Here is a 16,557-nt window from a genome sequence, read left to right as displayed (position 1 = left end):
ATTTCCACTCAGTGTTTACATATGGAAAAGTTCCAATTTTTGCTACACAGTACCATGAATATTGAAACATTTAACAGCATTTTACTTTCACCTACCAAAGTTATTTCAGTTTTGTATTTCTTAACCTTTTATTCTTATTTCATTTGGATTTTTTTCTGTTTCCAATGTAGATTTTGTCATTTAAGCTCAGTGTTTTTATTGTTTAAAATGATTTGTTTTAGTTCATTTTTTTTTATTTACTTTTGCATGGAGGGCATTTGTTAAGGCCAGATTTGGGAAAATCAGTACAGGCAGTTTACTCTCAGTCTCTCATTAGACTTCTAAAAAAGCTTCCTCAGACATGTTGTGATAAAATTACATGAAACCAACAAATACTAAAACTCATTCCACTATATTTATTTTTTTTAGTTAGTTTTCCAGCCTTCACAACCTCATTTCAGTTAGTTTTGTTTTTCAACAGTCCAGTTTGTATTTTAAGCATTGTTAGCTAAACTTTTTTTTGTTTTATTTTAAACCCCTTATAGTCCCACATGGTAGAAATCTTTTGGGGGAGCAGTGCTCAAGGGTACCTCAGAGTAGCTGTTTGCTGGATTTGAACACCCAACCTTCTGGTCATGGGGTTAATGGTTATCCTTAACCTAAAGATGAAGTTGAGGATTTTTCTCTGGCCAGCTCTAGCACATACTAGGGACAGGAGCTGGACTTTGAGGGAGCAAGCTAAAAATATCTGCCACACTAAAGGCAATATGGTAATGCCCAAGGAGACTAACTATAATGGGAGGTTTTTGATTTTGGGCTGAGTAACTGAACATTTTGATTGCACCTTGTACGTGACCCCAGGACTATAAGTAAAAAAAAATTATATAACAATAAGTTTTCAATTGGATTCTTGTTCTCAGTCATCCTCCGCAGACAAAAAAAAGCATGCTCTTTGTTGTTGCTGTTAAATTCTTGTTCGAGGCTGATGTTGAAAAAGACAGCATCTCCCACAGGCAAGAATAAATTGGTACTTTTCATTGAATGATTATCAGGTTGTCAATCCAGTTAACACAAAAATAATATGCTGTCAAAAGAATTTTCTATACTTGCATTATTTAACATTTCTAAGCATTGTAAAGCAACCATTCATACTGCTTGTTGATAATCGTTTCCTCCTCCTTCTTCAACATTCTAAAGTTTATGTCAGAGTGTTCATTTTTTGACAGTCTCTCAGAGTACATTTGAGTTATAAAGGTCAGTTTGGAAGTGTCAGGTAAAGTCCTTGACATTTAAAAAGTCATTCAGCAAACAGAGTCAAAGGCTGTTATGGATGCGTCTGATTCCAGGTTGTTACCATTTTTGGGATATTAAAGGTGACTGCTCGCGTTCTCCACATATCACTGGAAGGTGAAACGCCAAATGCGATTGCCTTCGCGGTCATTAAAATATCCTGTTCGAGACAGTTTGTCAAGACTCTAACATTGTTTCGGTGAAAAAGTAAACAATTTGTGTTATGTGCATCATGATTCATTTGCCTTACGGATGACTCAGAATGGAAATAGGATCAATAGAGAAGGATGTTCGGCTACGTCTCACGCTAATAGAATCAGGAACTTGGTAGACTTTGATCAACTCTATAGTTGTCATTGACAAGTCAGTAGTTCTTATTTCACGAACCTCCCTTCTCTTTGTCTCCTGAAGGCATTACAGCAAAAGATTTTATCGACTCTCGTGTCGAGGGGAAGAGTCGGCTCGAGGCGTTCTGGGACTTCCTGTCTGAAACCTTGTCTGTCAGACCAGGGAGTATCAACGTTTTTAGCATCGCAGACAGAGACGAAAAAACTGTGGACATCCACTTCAATGTGCTAACTGATAATGGCTACCTGCGCCCAGAGAAGCTGCACGGTGTCCTCGACGCACATAAAAAGAAGGTACATATGTTATCACGTAGGATAGATAGTCATCGGTGCTTGTATATCAAGTGATACACCAGCAGCTTTTTATCTGCCCTTTGATTTCACACCAACTTTGTGTCTGTTTACTGCCTGCCCCTGTCATGTCTCTTTGTCTCTCCCATTTATTTGTTGTCTTTGTCTTGCCCTCTTTCGTCCATGTGTTCATTATGCATCGCTGTGATTCATCTGTCATACCCAATGACATATCATGATTCTTTAACAGTAGTCAGTTAGAATATTAAAATATTTATGATGAAGGCCTTGCCTTGCTCTTTTGCATTTCTCGTGAAGCTGTTTTGTTTCGCCAAGTGTAAATCAGCGTGTCCCGCGCGCCACCGGCATCGGTGATACAAATCCCTGTTATCTTCAGCCACAATTATTGTAATTCTCGTTTTTGTCTCACTCATCTGCTGCGCTCTTCCTTTCCTCTCTGCAGCTGCAGTCAGTATTGCGTGCGAACGTGCACCAGGTGCAAGTAGATGAGTGCGTGCACACCGATTGCAAGACATCCGGTGGCTGCTCCACACAGTTAAGCATCAGTGACTCACCCACCTTGATAGACTCGGGTGCTTTATCCCTGGTCTCAGTGAAAGTAACATCCTTGGCTGTGTGTGGCTGCGCTGCCAGAGAAATGACCCATCAACGCTGCTCTTCCTACTCCAGTAACCCCTGCCTTAATGGGGGAACCTGCATCGACACGCAGAACGGATACAGGTGAGAGGCATTTCTGCAGTTGTAAAGAACTTAAGATGAAATAGGTTCTTAAAAGATATTTAACGGAAATAAGAGCAGCAGTCTTCTTTCTAGTCCTAGTAGATTTGCTGTTAGAGTGATACCTTGGAAATTGAGCCCAGAATTACTGTGGGTCCCCTGTGAAAAAAATCTTCTTCAGCTGCAACGAAAAGAACTAAAAGTCTTGAGGAGCTCGGCTGTATTGTTAGCTAAATCTGCAGTTACATCATTTTTTTAAAGGCTTGCCTTTATACCGTGGAATCAATGTTTGAGTGTGTCCACGTGATTTTGAAAACTGAAGTCTGAGTTTATCTTGCCAGGATGCAAATAATGAGTCTAACCTCGGTATCAAGGTTATAGACCTGTACTTTGAATTTAACCTTATATATAAATGTCTGCAGTCAATATTCAGGTGTAGGTCTCTGTGAGCATATATCACCGAAGAAACAGCATGCACTTTGTTTCATGCACATACTTGTGCTTGGATTAAAAAATATATATAGGGCAAGGGGATTAACCCTTCCCCCTCTATGCACACAACTTCTTAAAATTTCAGTTAGCATGCAAGTTTGTCAATAGCAGCGTGCACACATTCTTTTCTTTAAATTGTCTCTGCTCCAATTGATCTGTATATTGCTGCAAGGAGCCTTTGTTCTGTAAGAAGAGTATCTACCTGTATGTGTCATATATGAGCTCCTGTGAATGCAGTCCAGCCGTAAAGAATCCAATTTCTGCTTCTATTCTCTGTCAAAGGAGCTTAACAGGAAACCTCAGACAGCAGCTGATCAGATATTGTCAGTCAGAAGTAAGAAAAACATGCCATGCACCTCCTGATTTGGACCGGCACGACTCTCGAGGTGCACTGTGCTTTGCGTGTGCATATGTATGCATAAGGCTACACTCTGCCTAAGCCGCCCCTTTTGCTGCATATGGATCAGTATTCCTGACATGTGTTGCCCCTCTGCAGAATAAACAGCAATGGGAGAAACATCCCTTAACAGTCTCAGTACACACAGCTTTCCTCAGACACCGCATGAAAATAGATGGCTTTGACATTATCAGCAAAGCCAGCTTGTCTCACATGCCTGCAGTGGAGAGGACAGGATGAGATCAACTGGTCCCCTCAATCCCCACCATCAAAAATAAGCTGTTTTTCTTTACTACGTGTATCTTTGTATGGCATTTAAGATAAGATAAGATAAGATAACCTTTATTAGTCCCACACGTGGGAAATTTGTGTATGATTTATGTATGATTTATGTATGATTTATGTATGATGTATGATTATTTATGTTTAACACTGTGGTCTCACAAACAGAGTCAGCAAAATCATAAAACACATTTAATTTCCGGTTTCCAGTCCACTCAAGTCCTAATCAAATGGTAAATGGTAAATGGCCTGTATTTATATAGCGCTTTACTAGTCCCTAAGGACCCCAAAGCGCTTTACATATCCAGTCATCCACCCATTCACACACTAATCAAAGTGGATAACTACAAGATGAAGCATTTGCACAGTTATCAGCCAGTGTGTAATACCTTAAGAGAAAATCTGTGGTGCTTCGACACATAGAAAAGTGAGAGAAATGGAAATAATTATCTTCCAACAAAGGAAATGTGATGTGCTGAGCAGGAACTCCCTCCAGAGGGTTCAGCTCAGACAGCTGTGATAGATAAAGAATAGATCAGAGTAATGTTGTGTTCATAGCTAATTGATTTAATGTGGAGTTGAACATTTGGGGCTTCGTGGCTAATGCATGCAATTTGAAAAAGTGCTTTCCCAGCTGTCTGTTGACAGCCAGCATGTTAGAGCAAAGTCAAACCTCTGTCTGCGTGAATCAACAAAGCTGTCACGTATGCCGGAGAAAAGTCGCCATGCACTTATCCAGAGATTGGACAGCGTGAAGATTTCTCCGAACTCAAAACTGAATGACACTGATTGTTTCTTTCCCCTTGTTTTCCCTTGATTTTCCACACTGTTTTTCTCCTTGGTGCTACAGGTGCCAGTGCCCCCCACAGCTTGAGGGGCCAGACTGTCAGCAGATGAGAGTTAGTTTCCTTGGCAACGGCTATGCCTGGTTTCCCCCCATAAGGCCTTGCTTTGATAGCCATCTTTCACTGGAGTTTATGACTGAGGAAGATGACGGACTGCTACTGTATGCCGGCCCGATGGCCACTCTTATGCCTGGGGACAGTGAAGACTACATGGCCATAGGTAAAGAAAGAGTCTGTATAATTAGATGTGTGCCAAGGGGCCTCTGGGCCATTACTGCACTCAAACCTGCGACTTAATTTTGTGTGTTTAATTACTGGGTGGTAGCTAATCAGATATACGAGGCAAATTTCGTTCGTTAGTGCACCACTGAGAGATAGGAGCACTCACTTGACTGAGTTATACCATTAATGTGGTACTATGCAGGAAACCCCGTTTCACTGTTTAATGTGTATGTAATAGTTTGCCGTCTGCCATAACGAATTCTGTTTTGCTTACCCCTTGCGTCAGAGTGGCGGCTCAGCTTTAGAACAGGCTTATAGACTTTCAGTGTCTCACTCAAGGACACATCAGTGGGGTTTATTCTTGCTGACACAGAGGCTCAAAACTCAATCTGCCAGGTGAAGGACAGCAGTAAATATTTCATCAAAGTGAATAGGTTATTTTGCATTGGGACAGCTATGCATAAAGCTTTATAGTTACACTATGCAGCATCTAGACAAAGTGATTCAGTATCATAAGAATCATGGTAATGAAACTGAAATGATGTTACTACAGCGATTCATGTTATTGTTAATGTAATTAAAATTATGTGCTGTAATTGTGCAGATAAATTAAGTTTCCTCGAGTAGATATAGATCCATAGAAACCAGTCTGAATTGTATTTTTGGATTACAGTGCTGTCGCCATCATGGTATAAATATTTGTGCTGTGATACATGCACTCACATGCATACAGTTTCAAATTACTATTCCCTCAACCCATAATTTTGTATTTTACTCAAAGGGGTTGATTCAGGGAAATTACAGAAAACATGCTTTCTAATTTACCACTGCTGATATCGAGCCATGCATATATATTTTATTCAGGTTTTCAGATATTTAACTCTCAGATTTTAGGTGAATTTGTAGGTGAATTCAGTGTCATTTATGTCACCATTTAAAAAAATTTAATTCTAATTTCAGAAATCTTGCACAGAGCTCATTGGGAATAGTAACTCAGAGAAACTGACTATTAAGCTGCTTTTGTTTACAATTTGACAACTTATTTTAAAGCTATTTGTTTCTGGTGCAATTTTGATTCCGTTGTACAGCTCGGCTTTGTTACTGTATTGTCACCCTCCTTTTTGGTTCACACTGTGTTTTTGTTTTGAAGTGAGATGCTTTCATACATCCCTTGGGTTTTTCCTGTGTTTACACAAACTGGTTATTTGCATCTTGCATTTTTTTCCTGCCTGTTTTGTTTGTTTGTGATGCATTTCATCACAGTTTTTTATTCACTCCGCCTTTAGATTTTTAAAATGTAATATTCTGCATTTTTTTTTTTTAGTTTTATGCTGATTTTTAGACTAGTTGATGTAAATGCTCATCATTATCTTCCTCAGAGCTGATTGGAGGGACGCCTAGCCTGAAAATTAACCATGGTTCTGGGACCTTGGTACTCCAGTTAACAAATAATGTCGGGGTGGCTGATAGACGCTGGCATCGCCTCGATGTGAGGAGCAACAGTAAAGTAAGACATGCACATTCAAGCCAAATCCCTCTGCATGTAGTCCCCATTTTCTTCCTGAGTACGCAGAAGACATCAGATTATAATACATATACACCACAGTTTTAAGAGAGTGCCAGGCAGCAGTACACTCACACATCTACACATAAATTAGAGATGACCTCTCTCTTCACTCTTGCCCAATTTAAAGGAAGTGCGCTTTACTCTGGATCGATGTTCCACTGCAATTGTCATGGAGACAGAAGGCGTAGACTCGTGGGCAATGACAGAGGACCGCTCATCCTGTGAAATCCGAGGAGTCACACCCAACAGGGGAAAGTAAGATCAATATTTAAATAAAGAAAGTGTGACCAATGCTGCACATTATAACAAATCAAGTGGTTCCTTTGAATTTTGAAGGGAGCCAGTTTTAATAAGACACCACTGATAAATAATGAGATAATCAATTAATCTGTTACAATTTACCGTACACACAAGTGCACACACAGAAAAATACAATAGCTGCACTTGTTTAACTTGTTTAACAGTTGGGCTTTGTAATTTCTCAGGGGAAATTTGCCTAAATGCTAATTATTCATTCTGTTTGCTGGTCTTAAACCCAAAACTCTGCCTGACCCATGGGACAGTGTCTAAATGCCCAGTGTTTCCACAGGACTAAATAGTTCTCTAGCAACAGCAGCAGTAGTTTGCAATACTATTAAAAAAATCAAAGAATGCACACAATTGTTGATAGAGGGTTTTTTATGCCGTGCCAAATCACAACAGCAGGCAGCTCAAGATGCTTAATGCTGTAAGTTAAGGACCTTATTAAAAAAAAGCAATGAGACATTGTCCTATGAGCCAGTACTCGGTGACAGTAGGGAGGAAAAACTACCTTTTAACAGGAAGATGTCTCCACCAAAACCAAGCTTCTATTGACATTGTTTGGGAGGTGACTGAAATGATAAGGATGTTTGTACATCATGTCAACACTGCTTGGAAATGTCTTATTGGAAACCAGAGACCAGCTTTAGTAGATAAAGGCTGATCTTTGCTTGCCGGCAAACTCATAGCATTTTAATGTTGGATTCTTAGTTTACTATGAAAGTGCCATTTGTAATACATCCTTTGCTTTGACTAATAATAAAAATAATAAATAAATAATTTAAACCATTGCTATCAAAATCAAAATTGCTGCTGATTTATTTTCTATTCATACTCAGTTAAATGTTTCAGATTCAATATCTTAGCAGGAAAAATGACAAATCGGGCAGCTCATGTTTCATTTACTCAGGAAGAATGAGTCTAGCTCCCGTCACATTCAAGCAGAATTCCAACCGGCTTTGTCCAAGCTGGCAGTAATTGCTCTCACGACTGGCATTTCTGCATGCTGCAGTCTGTTTACATTTTTCCATCATGTTTCATTGCTCTGATTAGTTTTATGTCTATCAGATTGTATCCTGAGGCATTTTGGTCTGTGCCCATTGGACACACATCACTTGGAAATCAGACTAATTGCATTTATGCAACAATTTAAAAACTTCATTTACAGTCTGTTTTTTCTCTATTTCTGCAAAATAAATAAAACATTAAAACAATACGTTTATGTCTGGTATGTGATGCTGCAGTCATGCAAAACCTTTAGTCTTCATGCTGCATAAATAATATCAGAAATTGTGTTTATGCACGAGCATTATTTGTAAATGAGATCAGATAGTGACTCAGACTAGTCTGAGTTCAGAGCGTTCAATTTCTCTGTGTACCAAGCAGGCCTCTCTGGAGGAGGGGAGCTGTTGATAAAAGCCTCAGATATAATCCTTAAAATGCCAAACTAATCTTTCACTATGTTTCTGTTAATAGTGGCGCTCGCTTTGTCACAGCTATACATTTGTCCCCTCCCCCCTATCGCGGCCTTGGCTTGCCACTGTGCTCATTATTATGTTGTGTAATTAAGCTGTGAGCTTCTGAAGTTAACAATGCACATCAGAGCTATACTGCTGCTATTGCTGGTAATAACCTCTAAATTTTGTGAACCTTTAAGAAGCATTTAACTGTGTGTGTTGTGACTTGTATAGGGAACATTAATAGTTACGACATTTGCAGGTCAGATACCAGGTTAACAAGCTAAAATGATCACTTTGTACATCTCGTTTTGAAAATACCACCAGTATTATAGAATATTAGTTAGCATATTAGTTGGTTGTTTCAGGCAAATGTAATTGACCCATCATGCATATTTTAAAAATAATAGAAAAGGAACAATTTGCTGTCTAAAGATGTAAAGGTGATGAAAGCCTCAGAAAGATTCAGAATCATCTGTGAATCTCTACTATGAAAGGCCAATGTGCTTTGTATGCATTGGTTTGACTGCTGTGTCCTTCGTTATATTGAGAGCTGTGTTTTTAATTGTAGCCTCGAGAACATACTGTGCCTGGTTCCTTTTCTTCTGCTCGATTTCTTCAGTTTTTGTTTTGCATGCGTTTCAGGTATTTCAATGGAAGTCATGTTCTGCAGCTCGGAGGGATCAATGAGAACATGTCATATGAATATCCCCAGCTACAGCACAAACACTATACTGGATGTATAAGGAACCTGCGTGTGGACAGCAAGGTAAAGTCTGGAGCAGGTCAAGATTACCACATATGCATTACCATGAAGCCTTTTTATAAAGCTGGTTGGGTAGATGGGTGAATTGACTACTGTACTGTACCTCTTATTGTTTACCTGTTCGGATGACAGGCCGTGTAGGTGATGGAGGTCTCCACTTCAATAAGAATGTAAATGTGACCTCAAGGTAGTGCGGGGAAACCTTATGAATGTTGATGTTGGTTACTTATCCCTTTTTCTTCTGGTGTCTCTGTCTTTAAAATGTAAATGTACCAGTAATGATGCAGAATGTTATCAGTATTATACTCGGTAATGCTTTATCATGTATTAGATGATAGTTCATCTAAATGTATTTGCCTTACACACATGCTGCATTGCTTAATTAGTAAACGAATAGTTTGCAAACTATAAAGTAATAATGTGCAAAGTAACATTTATTACTACGGGCGATTTTAGAGTAACCTATCCCCACTAGCTGCTATTTCTTTGGAGGCTAGAGCAACTGGAGTGAACCTACACAAACACAGGGAGAACATGCAAAGTACACACCTGATGGTGGAATTGAACTTGGGACCTTCTTGTTGTAAGGCAGTAGTGCTAACCACAGTGCCACCATGCTTCCCCATGCTGTGCCGTATTTAATACTGTATTGGAAGCACTTTTGAATTGTTACCAGAAGTACATGGAATCAGTACAGATAACAGCTGCTACTACAGTAATGACAACACTAACCCGTGACTGTAACCACTTTTATACTGAAAGAATTTACACCCTTTCATTTGCTGCTGAAAGTGCAGCGCCTTCATTTTAATGCAGCCAACGCTTTTGTCTGCAGAAATAAGACACCGTGCCTGCCACCTAAATCCAGGTGTCAAGTACATCTTTTATTGATCAGTGTGACATGATTCAGGATTTTCTGTCCTTTAGCAACAGTTCTACAGCATTTATGTGTTGCATAGTGCCTCTGATAATATTTGTAGCTCTTGTTAACCATTAGTGTAAAAACTAACACTTTTAAGAAAGCCAAGATTTAAGATATTATTAAACAATTAAAAAATCAAATGTAAAGCTATAGTATCCTTCATTCATTTACGGTAATAACACAAAGTTCTTTGCAGTCATGTTTCTTTTCATCCCATCCACTAGAACTACAAGGACAGATACCTCCAACGTTGCTGTATTTTCACTATCTTCACATTTTTCTCCTCTTATTCTTACATTCAGCTATATGACCTTGGTTCCCCTGCTGAATCCTCCAACACATTGCCAGGCTGCACTCTCATTGATGACCACTGCGCCAGCCTGGAGCAGCTTTCCTCTTGTGGCAAGAGGGGTCACTGTCATGGGGACTGGGGCTCTTTAAGCTGCCTGTGTGAAAAAGGCTTTACAGGGCCACAGTGCGATCAAGGTACGCATGCCGGATACGTTTCGGTGGACTGTGACGTTTCCAGTCAGTTTTACATCTAAAACTTTGCAAAGTGTACAAACCAATTTGGAAAGTTGCTGCTGTGGGAAGATAACCTTGCCTTACATAAAGTGTTTTTGCAGAGCAGCATGCTCTTGCTGTGATAACCTCGTGTATTTCCCTTATGACGGTTGAATTAATTGAACAAGCTTTGTGTGTTTTTGATTGACAAGTGGCTCGAGAGTTCTCCTTTGACAGCCGGAGCCACATTCAGTTCCACCTTCTTTGGTCCCTACCGGCGCGACAGACTAGTGTCGAGGTTGGGGTGCGAACACGTGCAGCCACCGGCGTTATCCTCAGCCTGCTTTCCCAGGAGCAGAACGAATACCTGCGTTTAGAGGTGAGTCATGACCGGTCACTCCCCTCAACCTTGACAGCCATGATTGTCTTGTTTATGAGCTTTAAAATGATGATTAGGACCCAGACAATGATTGCTGAAAATGCTTGTCAAACTAAGAGTGATTAATACCAGGGTTTGAGACATAGGGGTGGATACAGAGGGGGCTGGTGATTGACATATGTATGTTCTCAAAAAGGCCTTTCAGTAAGTCGGCAGAATGCTCCTATTGAGAGATTGCTATTTTAAAAAATGATGCCTCTTCTGCTCAGGCTTATTTCTGCCTTTGGTTAATATTTGAAGCACAATTTAGGGTGGCAAGAGAACAACGATGTGTACTGTAATAGGCAGAGGTCAGATCCCTCGCTCTGAGCTTTAGGGTTTCAACACAGCTTAGTTCAAGTGGGCAGCTCAAAGTGATGACTGCATACATGCTGCTGCTGTGCCACGGCGAGGGTGGAAAGGTGCTCACACCGAGTCAAGTCTGCTTCTCTTTGCCAAACCTCCATAATAGCATGCCTCTCTTGCCTGAGTGGATATGAAGCCAGTGTTTGTTGTCAAAGCCTTCTGTCTCACTCACTGACAGGCCAACTGTGAACAGCACCTGGAAGTAAACATCTCTGTTAGGGCTGCCACTTTTGGTGAACTCACAGGTCACCTGTTTGCAGTGAACCTGTCACCGTTTTTATGGTTTCCACACCACTGGTCTGTCGTTGAAAACATGCTTGTTATTTGTCCGACAGCATTGTTTAAAGAATCAAATCTTGTTCTTTGGGTCTTTACACTACACGACGAGAAACAGTGTTGTCCTCTTCCCTTGCCGCCGTGCAGCGGTGACAGGAAAAGGAAAATGCTGTAGCCTTTACTGTATGTGGGCTGTGAAGCCTCTGTGTGAAACCCTCTCTGGAGCTGAATTGGTGAGCTGTATAAAGTATCTGATGTCTGTCTGCAGCGGCACACTGAAACATTTTCAGCCCAGTTGTCTCAAAGCTCTTAGAAACACTTGAGCACCATCCTGGTGTGTTTTCTGACAACAAACTCTAATTTAAAGGGCTGCCTCTCTGCCCTTTTTTCTTAAGGGTAGATATGGAATAGAGTGCACACTGAATAAATAACCACACTTTCACACAAAGGTTACGAGGGGCTAGCTGGGTATAAACAGCATGTACCTCTCCAAGGAGTATGGAGGCTCTTTAAAGAAAACATTTATCTAATGCACTCTGCAAAGAAGCTTTTTTGGGGGGGCAGTAACAAACATGAACCGCAATACTGTCAAAGATCATCACACCCCTCCGAAACAGTAAAACTTTAAAACTCTGACATTTTTATTATTGAATGGGATTTGAAATGTGAAGGTTCAGGCATTAGACATTTGCTTGAAGATTTTGTGCTAAGTGGTGATTGCGTAGATCTCTGGGGGCTCTGCAGAAAGTTTGTGTAATCTGATTTTTCTCCTTTAAGTATCGATTGAGTCCTTTGCTCATTTTTGTTGCGGACTTGAGGGCAGGATGAGGCAATAGGGAGCGCACAGTCAGCCTTTACTTTGTGCATGTGTGTGTGTTTGACCAGTAGGTGAGGCACATTTGAGATACTCATGCTGAGGGAGCAATAGTTAATGCTGGCTGCGCTGAATGTGAATTATCTTGCCCCACTGTTTCCAATTAAGCTGTGGACATGTACAAGCTGCAGTTGCGGGAGCCGCTCATTGGTTGAGTCCATTCTGCTCGCTCATCCTTAACTGCTGAAGATAATTGTTGTTTCTTGTATACCTTCCCTTCGGGATGATTCTGGCCTCTGCCATGCAGCGATGTGTACGGCATCTCTGAAAAGCGTCATGGCTGCAAAATTGCTGAATTAATTTTTACCACTGAAACGTTCACGACATTTTTCTGGCTAGTCCACCAAGGAGGGTCTACTTGTCCAGATAGTTAAATTTCACAACCTAACCTTTTCCACATCGTGGGAACTGGCCTAACTCTTATGATATTGTTATGCTCACAATCTGTTTTTGCCCATCAACACAGCACAGTACAGCAGGAATGCAGTTAGTATTTGTGTCACCTCATTTCACAGTTTGAGTCACACTCTTGAAGTTTACACTAACATAAAGACTAACATCAAAAATGACCAGCTTTTTAGACAAAAGCCTTAAAGTCTCCAGTAGCAGAGTTTTGTTGCTTCCTCATCAGAATCTTAAATTAAGCATTACTATGCTTTTTAGGTTTTTCAGGGTCATCTGGCTGTTTTCTACAACCTTGGAGATGGAGACTATAACATCACACTGCCTTACCATCGCCTGGATGATGGAGACTGGCATGAGTTGGAGCTGTACCGATATGGGAGAGAGTTCACCCTGCGACTTGACAGAGGCGGAGGACGGCGAGAGGTAACGGCCTCACCTGGACAAAGTCGGGAGATCATCATTGACCCCGCTGTGGTGATGCTCGGAAACTCTTTTCCCTCAGGACATAACAGGAGCTTTGTGGGTAGGTTGCTATGCAGCTGTCTTTGAAAGAATAAGATAAATGAGTGGAGAAAAATCTGATAATGAGTAATTTATGAATGACTTAGTGGTCAAACAGGTATTTACTGGTACTGGTGTGTTGATGCTGTGGTTTCCAGCAGATAAGAGAAGTGAGTCAGTGGCACTGGTGTGTATTTAAGTAATGTGTTGAACCTCATGCTTCCAACTGTGAGCAAACTAGCCAGCAAAGAGGAAAATATCCATAAATAAAAGCCTATGATGACAACCTGGCCTGAGGCTGTTCATGTGTTTGCCTGTGTGAGAGCATGTCTGAGCACTGGTTTGCAGATGTTTTTGTGCCTTAATGCAAGTGTGTCTGTTTATTTGACTTTAAACCCCTGCCACAGAGTAAATGTGTGTCTATAAAAGATTTTGCCTGAGGACTGGTTTTGTGCTTCTTTTGGATTTGTAAACAATTTTTTTCTTCTTCCTTCTCTTTTTCCTTTTTACACTAGGTTGCTTACGGGATTTGAGGTTTAATGGCCGCTCCATCTCCCTGGATGAGGAGCAGCCTTCAGAGGGGATTCAGGTGGTCACTTCACAGGGGGTCTCTGTCGGCTGTGCTTCAGATGCCTGCAGGAAGCACCACTGCTCCCCTCCCTTGGTCTGCGTGGACCTCTGGAGACACCATGAGTGCAGGTGCAGCAAATTTACAGAATAAAAAACCTGAACTAAAACTAAGAAGGAGACAGAAGAGTCCGAAATACAATACCTCAAACTCAAGCACACAACCCCAGGGTTCATGACAAACTAAGGGAGCCAGAGCACACGTACATTTTTAAAGCACAAGCAACTACTGTTGTGTTTAAGTGTATAAGTCTTAATATTGTTTGTTATATAGGACTGGAAGCTCAGTGCTGACATTACTAATTTTATTACAAGTTGATGGTGTTGTGAATTCCTTGTGTATTGATATGTGAGTTATTGCTGCCACATTCTATAGTCTCATTAAAATGCCAGCTATCTGGGTTCTGTTCATGGTTATAGATTTTTTATAGGTTTTTCAGGTTATCCTGGCTCCCCTGTGTAAAGTATCTGATGTCTCCCATCTTGTTTTTAGTTTTCCCGTCTTGTCTCTCGTGCTTTCTCTTTAGTTTGACTTTACCTGTTTTACCATCATGGATTACTTCAGCTGTGTCTCATTACCCTGATTTAGTTTAGGCGTGTTTAGTTCCCTGACTGTGTTTCGTGTGCTCAGTGTGTGTGTGTGTATATAAGCCCAGTCTGTTCTTGCTTCTTTTAATACTGCCTTGTGTTTCATGGAGCTATTTAGATCCTTTTGTTTTCTATTAGCTTTTTGCATCTCATGGACTTTGGTTTCAAACTCAAATAAGGGTCAGTTTTATATTCACCTGTTCAGCCTTAGAGTCTGCATTTGGATCCTCATTCCTCAGTCTGTGACATAGTCTGCATGATAAAGTATCCTTGTGCAAGATACTGAACCCTAAGTTGCCCTGTAGCCATCCATTGGGGTTCGTTGTCTGAATGTTAGACAAAATCTGGGCACAGAAAAAAGCACTTGTCTGTGTAGGTTCTCAGTCATCCAGGTCATGGTTGTTTTAAGAGCTTGAAAAGAAGGTGATTAGACTTCAAGTTTTTTTAAGACATTTCAACTCTCATCCAAGAGACTTGTTCAGTTTTAGTGGAGAGTCGCTAGTTTTTAAACTCTAGTGGGCATTGTCCCTTAGAACATTGTCATTGACCCACTATTATTCATGTGTATAATCACATGAGGTTTGAAATACTCCTCTTTCAAACCATCTGTAACCATTATCCTCTAAGTACAGATGAGTCTTGTATCGCAAGATTCAGCTGTACATCTGCACTCAGAGTACAAAGGTCACTCTTTCAAGGAGGCCAGTGTTCACATTTTGGGCCGTGAAGACAGATTGCAAGAAGACGTCTGTGTCCACTGCGAAAAACCGTCATTGAACAGAGGTGACTGCTTATTACAAAAGCTGTCAGCCACCTACAATGTAGTCTTGACATGATTGCGTAGGTTCTCAGTCATTTATGGACGACCAAGTAGTTGAAAAAGAAAGCAACTTAAAGAAGTCTTGAGATCCCTCCCCACGTGCCTCAACCGCTTCACTCTTGCTCACATCTTGTGTCAAGTGACCTAAACGGGTCACATGATACAAGGTCTCACAGTGCTTTCACCTGAAATCTCTGGTGGTAACGACCCATATGAATGTGTATATGAGGGTTATAGTAAGAAAGCACTTTGAGTGCTCAGATCTAGTAGAAAAGAGCTATATGAGTGCAGTTTGTTTAAATGTACATTTTGCTATTCATTATAAACAAGGTATGGTGGTCAGGTTTTAAAGGAGCAAACTTCCAGAGGTCATCTATGACAGGATTAGGAAATATTTCAATTTGTTAACTAAATGTCAAGAGGAACAGCATCCAAGGGCCACAGAGTTAAGCAGAAATACCATGCACAGTTAGTATACCTTATGTGATGTCACATATGTAATGTCTTGTATGCAAAGTATGAAGAGTAATGTGGCAACGCACATGAATGGCTTGTTTTTGTATAAATGGTCTCTGTTATCAGGATGGCTTTCACAGTGGACAAAGGCTTTACATGTTTCAGCAAGTGCTGTTATTGTCCTCGGTCGGCTTCACTAACTGCTTCTACATAAGCCATCTGCGACTGCTGAGCTCATTCGGCATGAGCTGACCTGGTCACACATGGCTTCCTACACAATAAGTACTTGATGTGTTATTGTTTATCGCACTGTTCGTAGGTTGTTCTTTATGTGACAACCGCCCGAGTATTTATCAAAGTTACCAAATAATAAAAAAAGTTAAGAATAGATCTAACTTTATTTATGAAGCGCTTTTCAGAAACATCATTGCAAAGTGATGTACACTGCGATATATATTTAAAAAAAAAATCAATATATTCCAATATACTGGAACACGCCACTTAAGCACATAGAAAAATAACAATAGATAAGAAGCAGAGAAAAAAATATTACATTTACGTCAACATAATAATACAAAGATTTTTGTGGACTTTTGAAAAGAAGCAATTAAAAACATTCCAACACTGTGCTAATTTCAGATCATTCTTGACATTAGACACTTACCATGACAAACATGCTCACTTGTTCGCTTGGCTCTGTTAAGTGCCTTAATAAGCCATGACAGTGAATCATAACACAGAGAGTTCCACACTAGTGCAAACTCCATTTTTATGTATACACTTGAAGTCAAAGTGTCCACCAGATGGCAGCTATTTTAAGAGCATGC

General features: G+C 40.4%; 1 protein-coding gene across 1 annotated transcript in view; it reads left to right on the top strand.

The window, feature by feature from the left end:
* The window catches only part of LOC101486958 (neural-cadherin), a 107,010-nt gene that overhangs the window by 81,819 nt on the left and 8,634 nt on the right, over nucleotides 1-16,557 (top strand). Inside the window, exons 21-30 of the mRNA XM_004570777.4 lie at nucleotides 1,681-1,910; nucleotides 2,371-2,648; nucleotides 4,667-4,881; nucleotides 6,263-6,390; nucleotides 6,578-6,705; nucleotides 8,853-8,976; nucleotides 10,198-10,381; nucleotides 10,612-10,778; nucleotides 12,997-13,261; nucleotides 13,755-13,938. Of these exons, the coding sequence (XP_004570834.1) occupies nucleotides 1,681-1,910; nucleotides 2,371-2,648; nucleotides 4,667-4,881; nucleotides 6,263-6,390; nucleotides 6,578-6,705; nucleotides 8,853-8,976; nucleotides 10,198-10,381; nucleotides 10,612-10,778; nucleotides 12,997-13,261; nucleotides 13,755-13,938 (1,903 nt within the window). The remainder of the gene's footprint in view (nucleotides 1-1,680; nucleotides 1,911-2,370; nucleotides 2,649-4,666; nucleotides 4,882-6,262; nucleotides 6,391-6,577; nucleotides 6,706-8,852; nucleotides 8,977-10,197; nucleotides 10,382-10,611; nucleotides 10,779-12,996; nucleotides 13,262-13,754; nucleotides 13,939-16,557) is intronic.

The sequence above is a fragment of the Maylandia zebra genome, linkage group LG7 (genome assembly GCF_041146795.1).
Source record: "Maylandia zebra isolate NMK-2024a linkage group LG7, Mzebra_GT3a, whole genome shotgun sequence".
NCBI classification, from domain to species: domain Eukaryota; kingdom Metazoa; phylum Chordata; class Actinopteri; order Cichliformes; family Cichlidae; genus Maylandia; species Maylandia zebra.
Note: the sequence above shows the minus strand (reverse complement) of the source record. Positions and strands in the feature narration are given on the sequence as shown.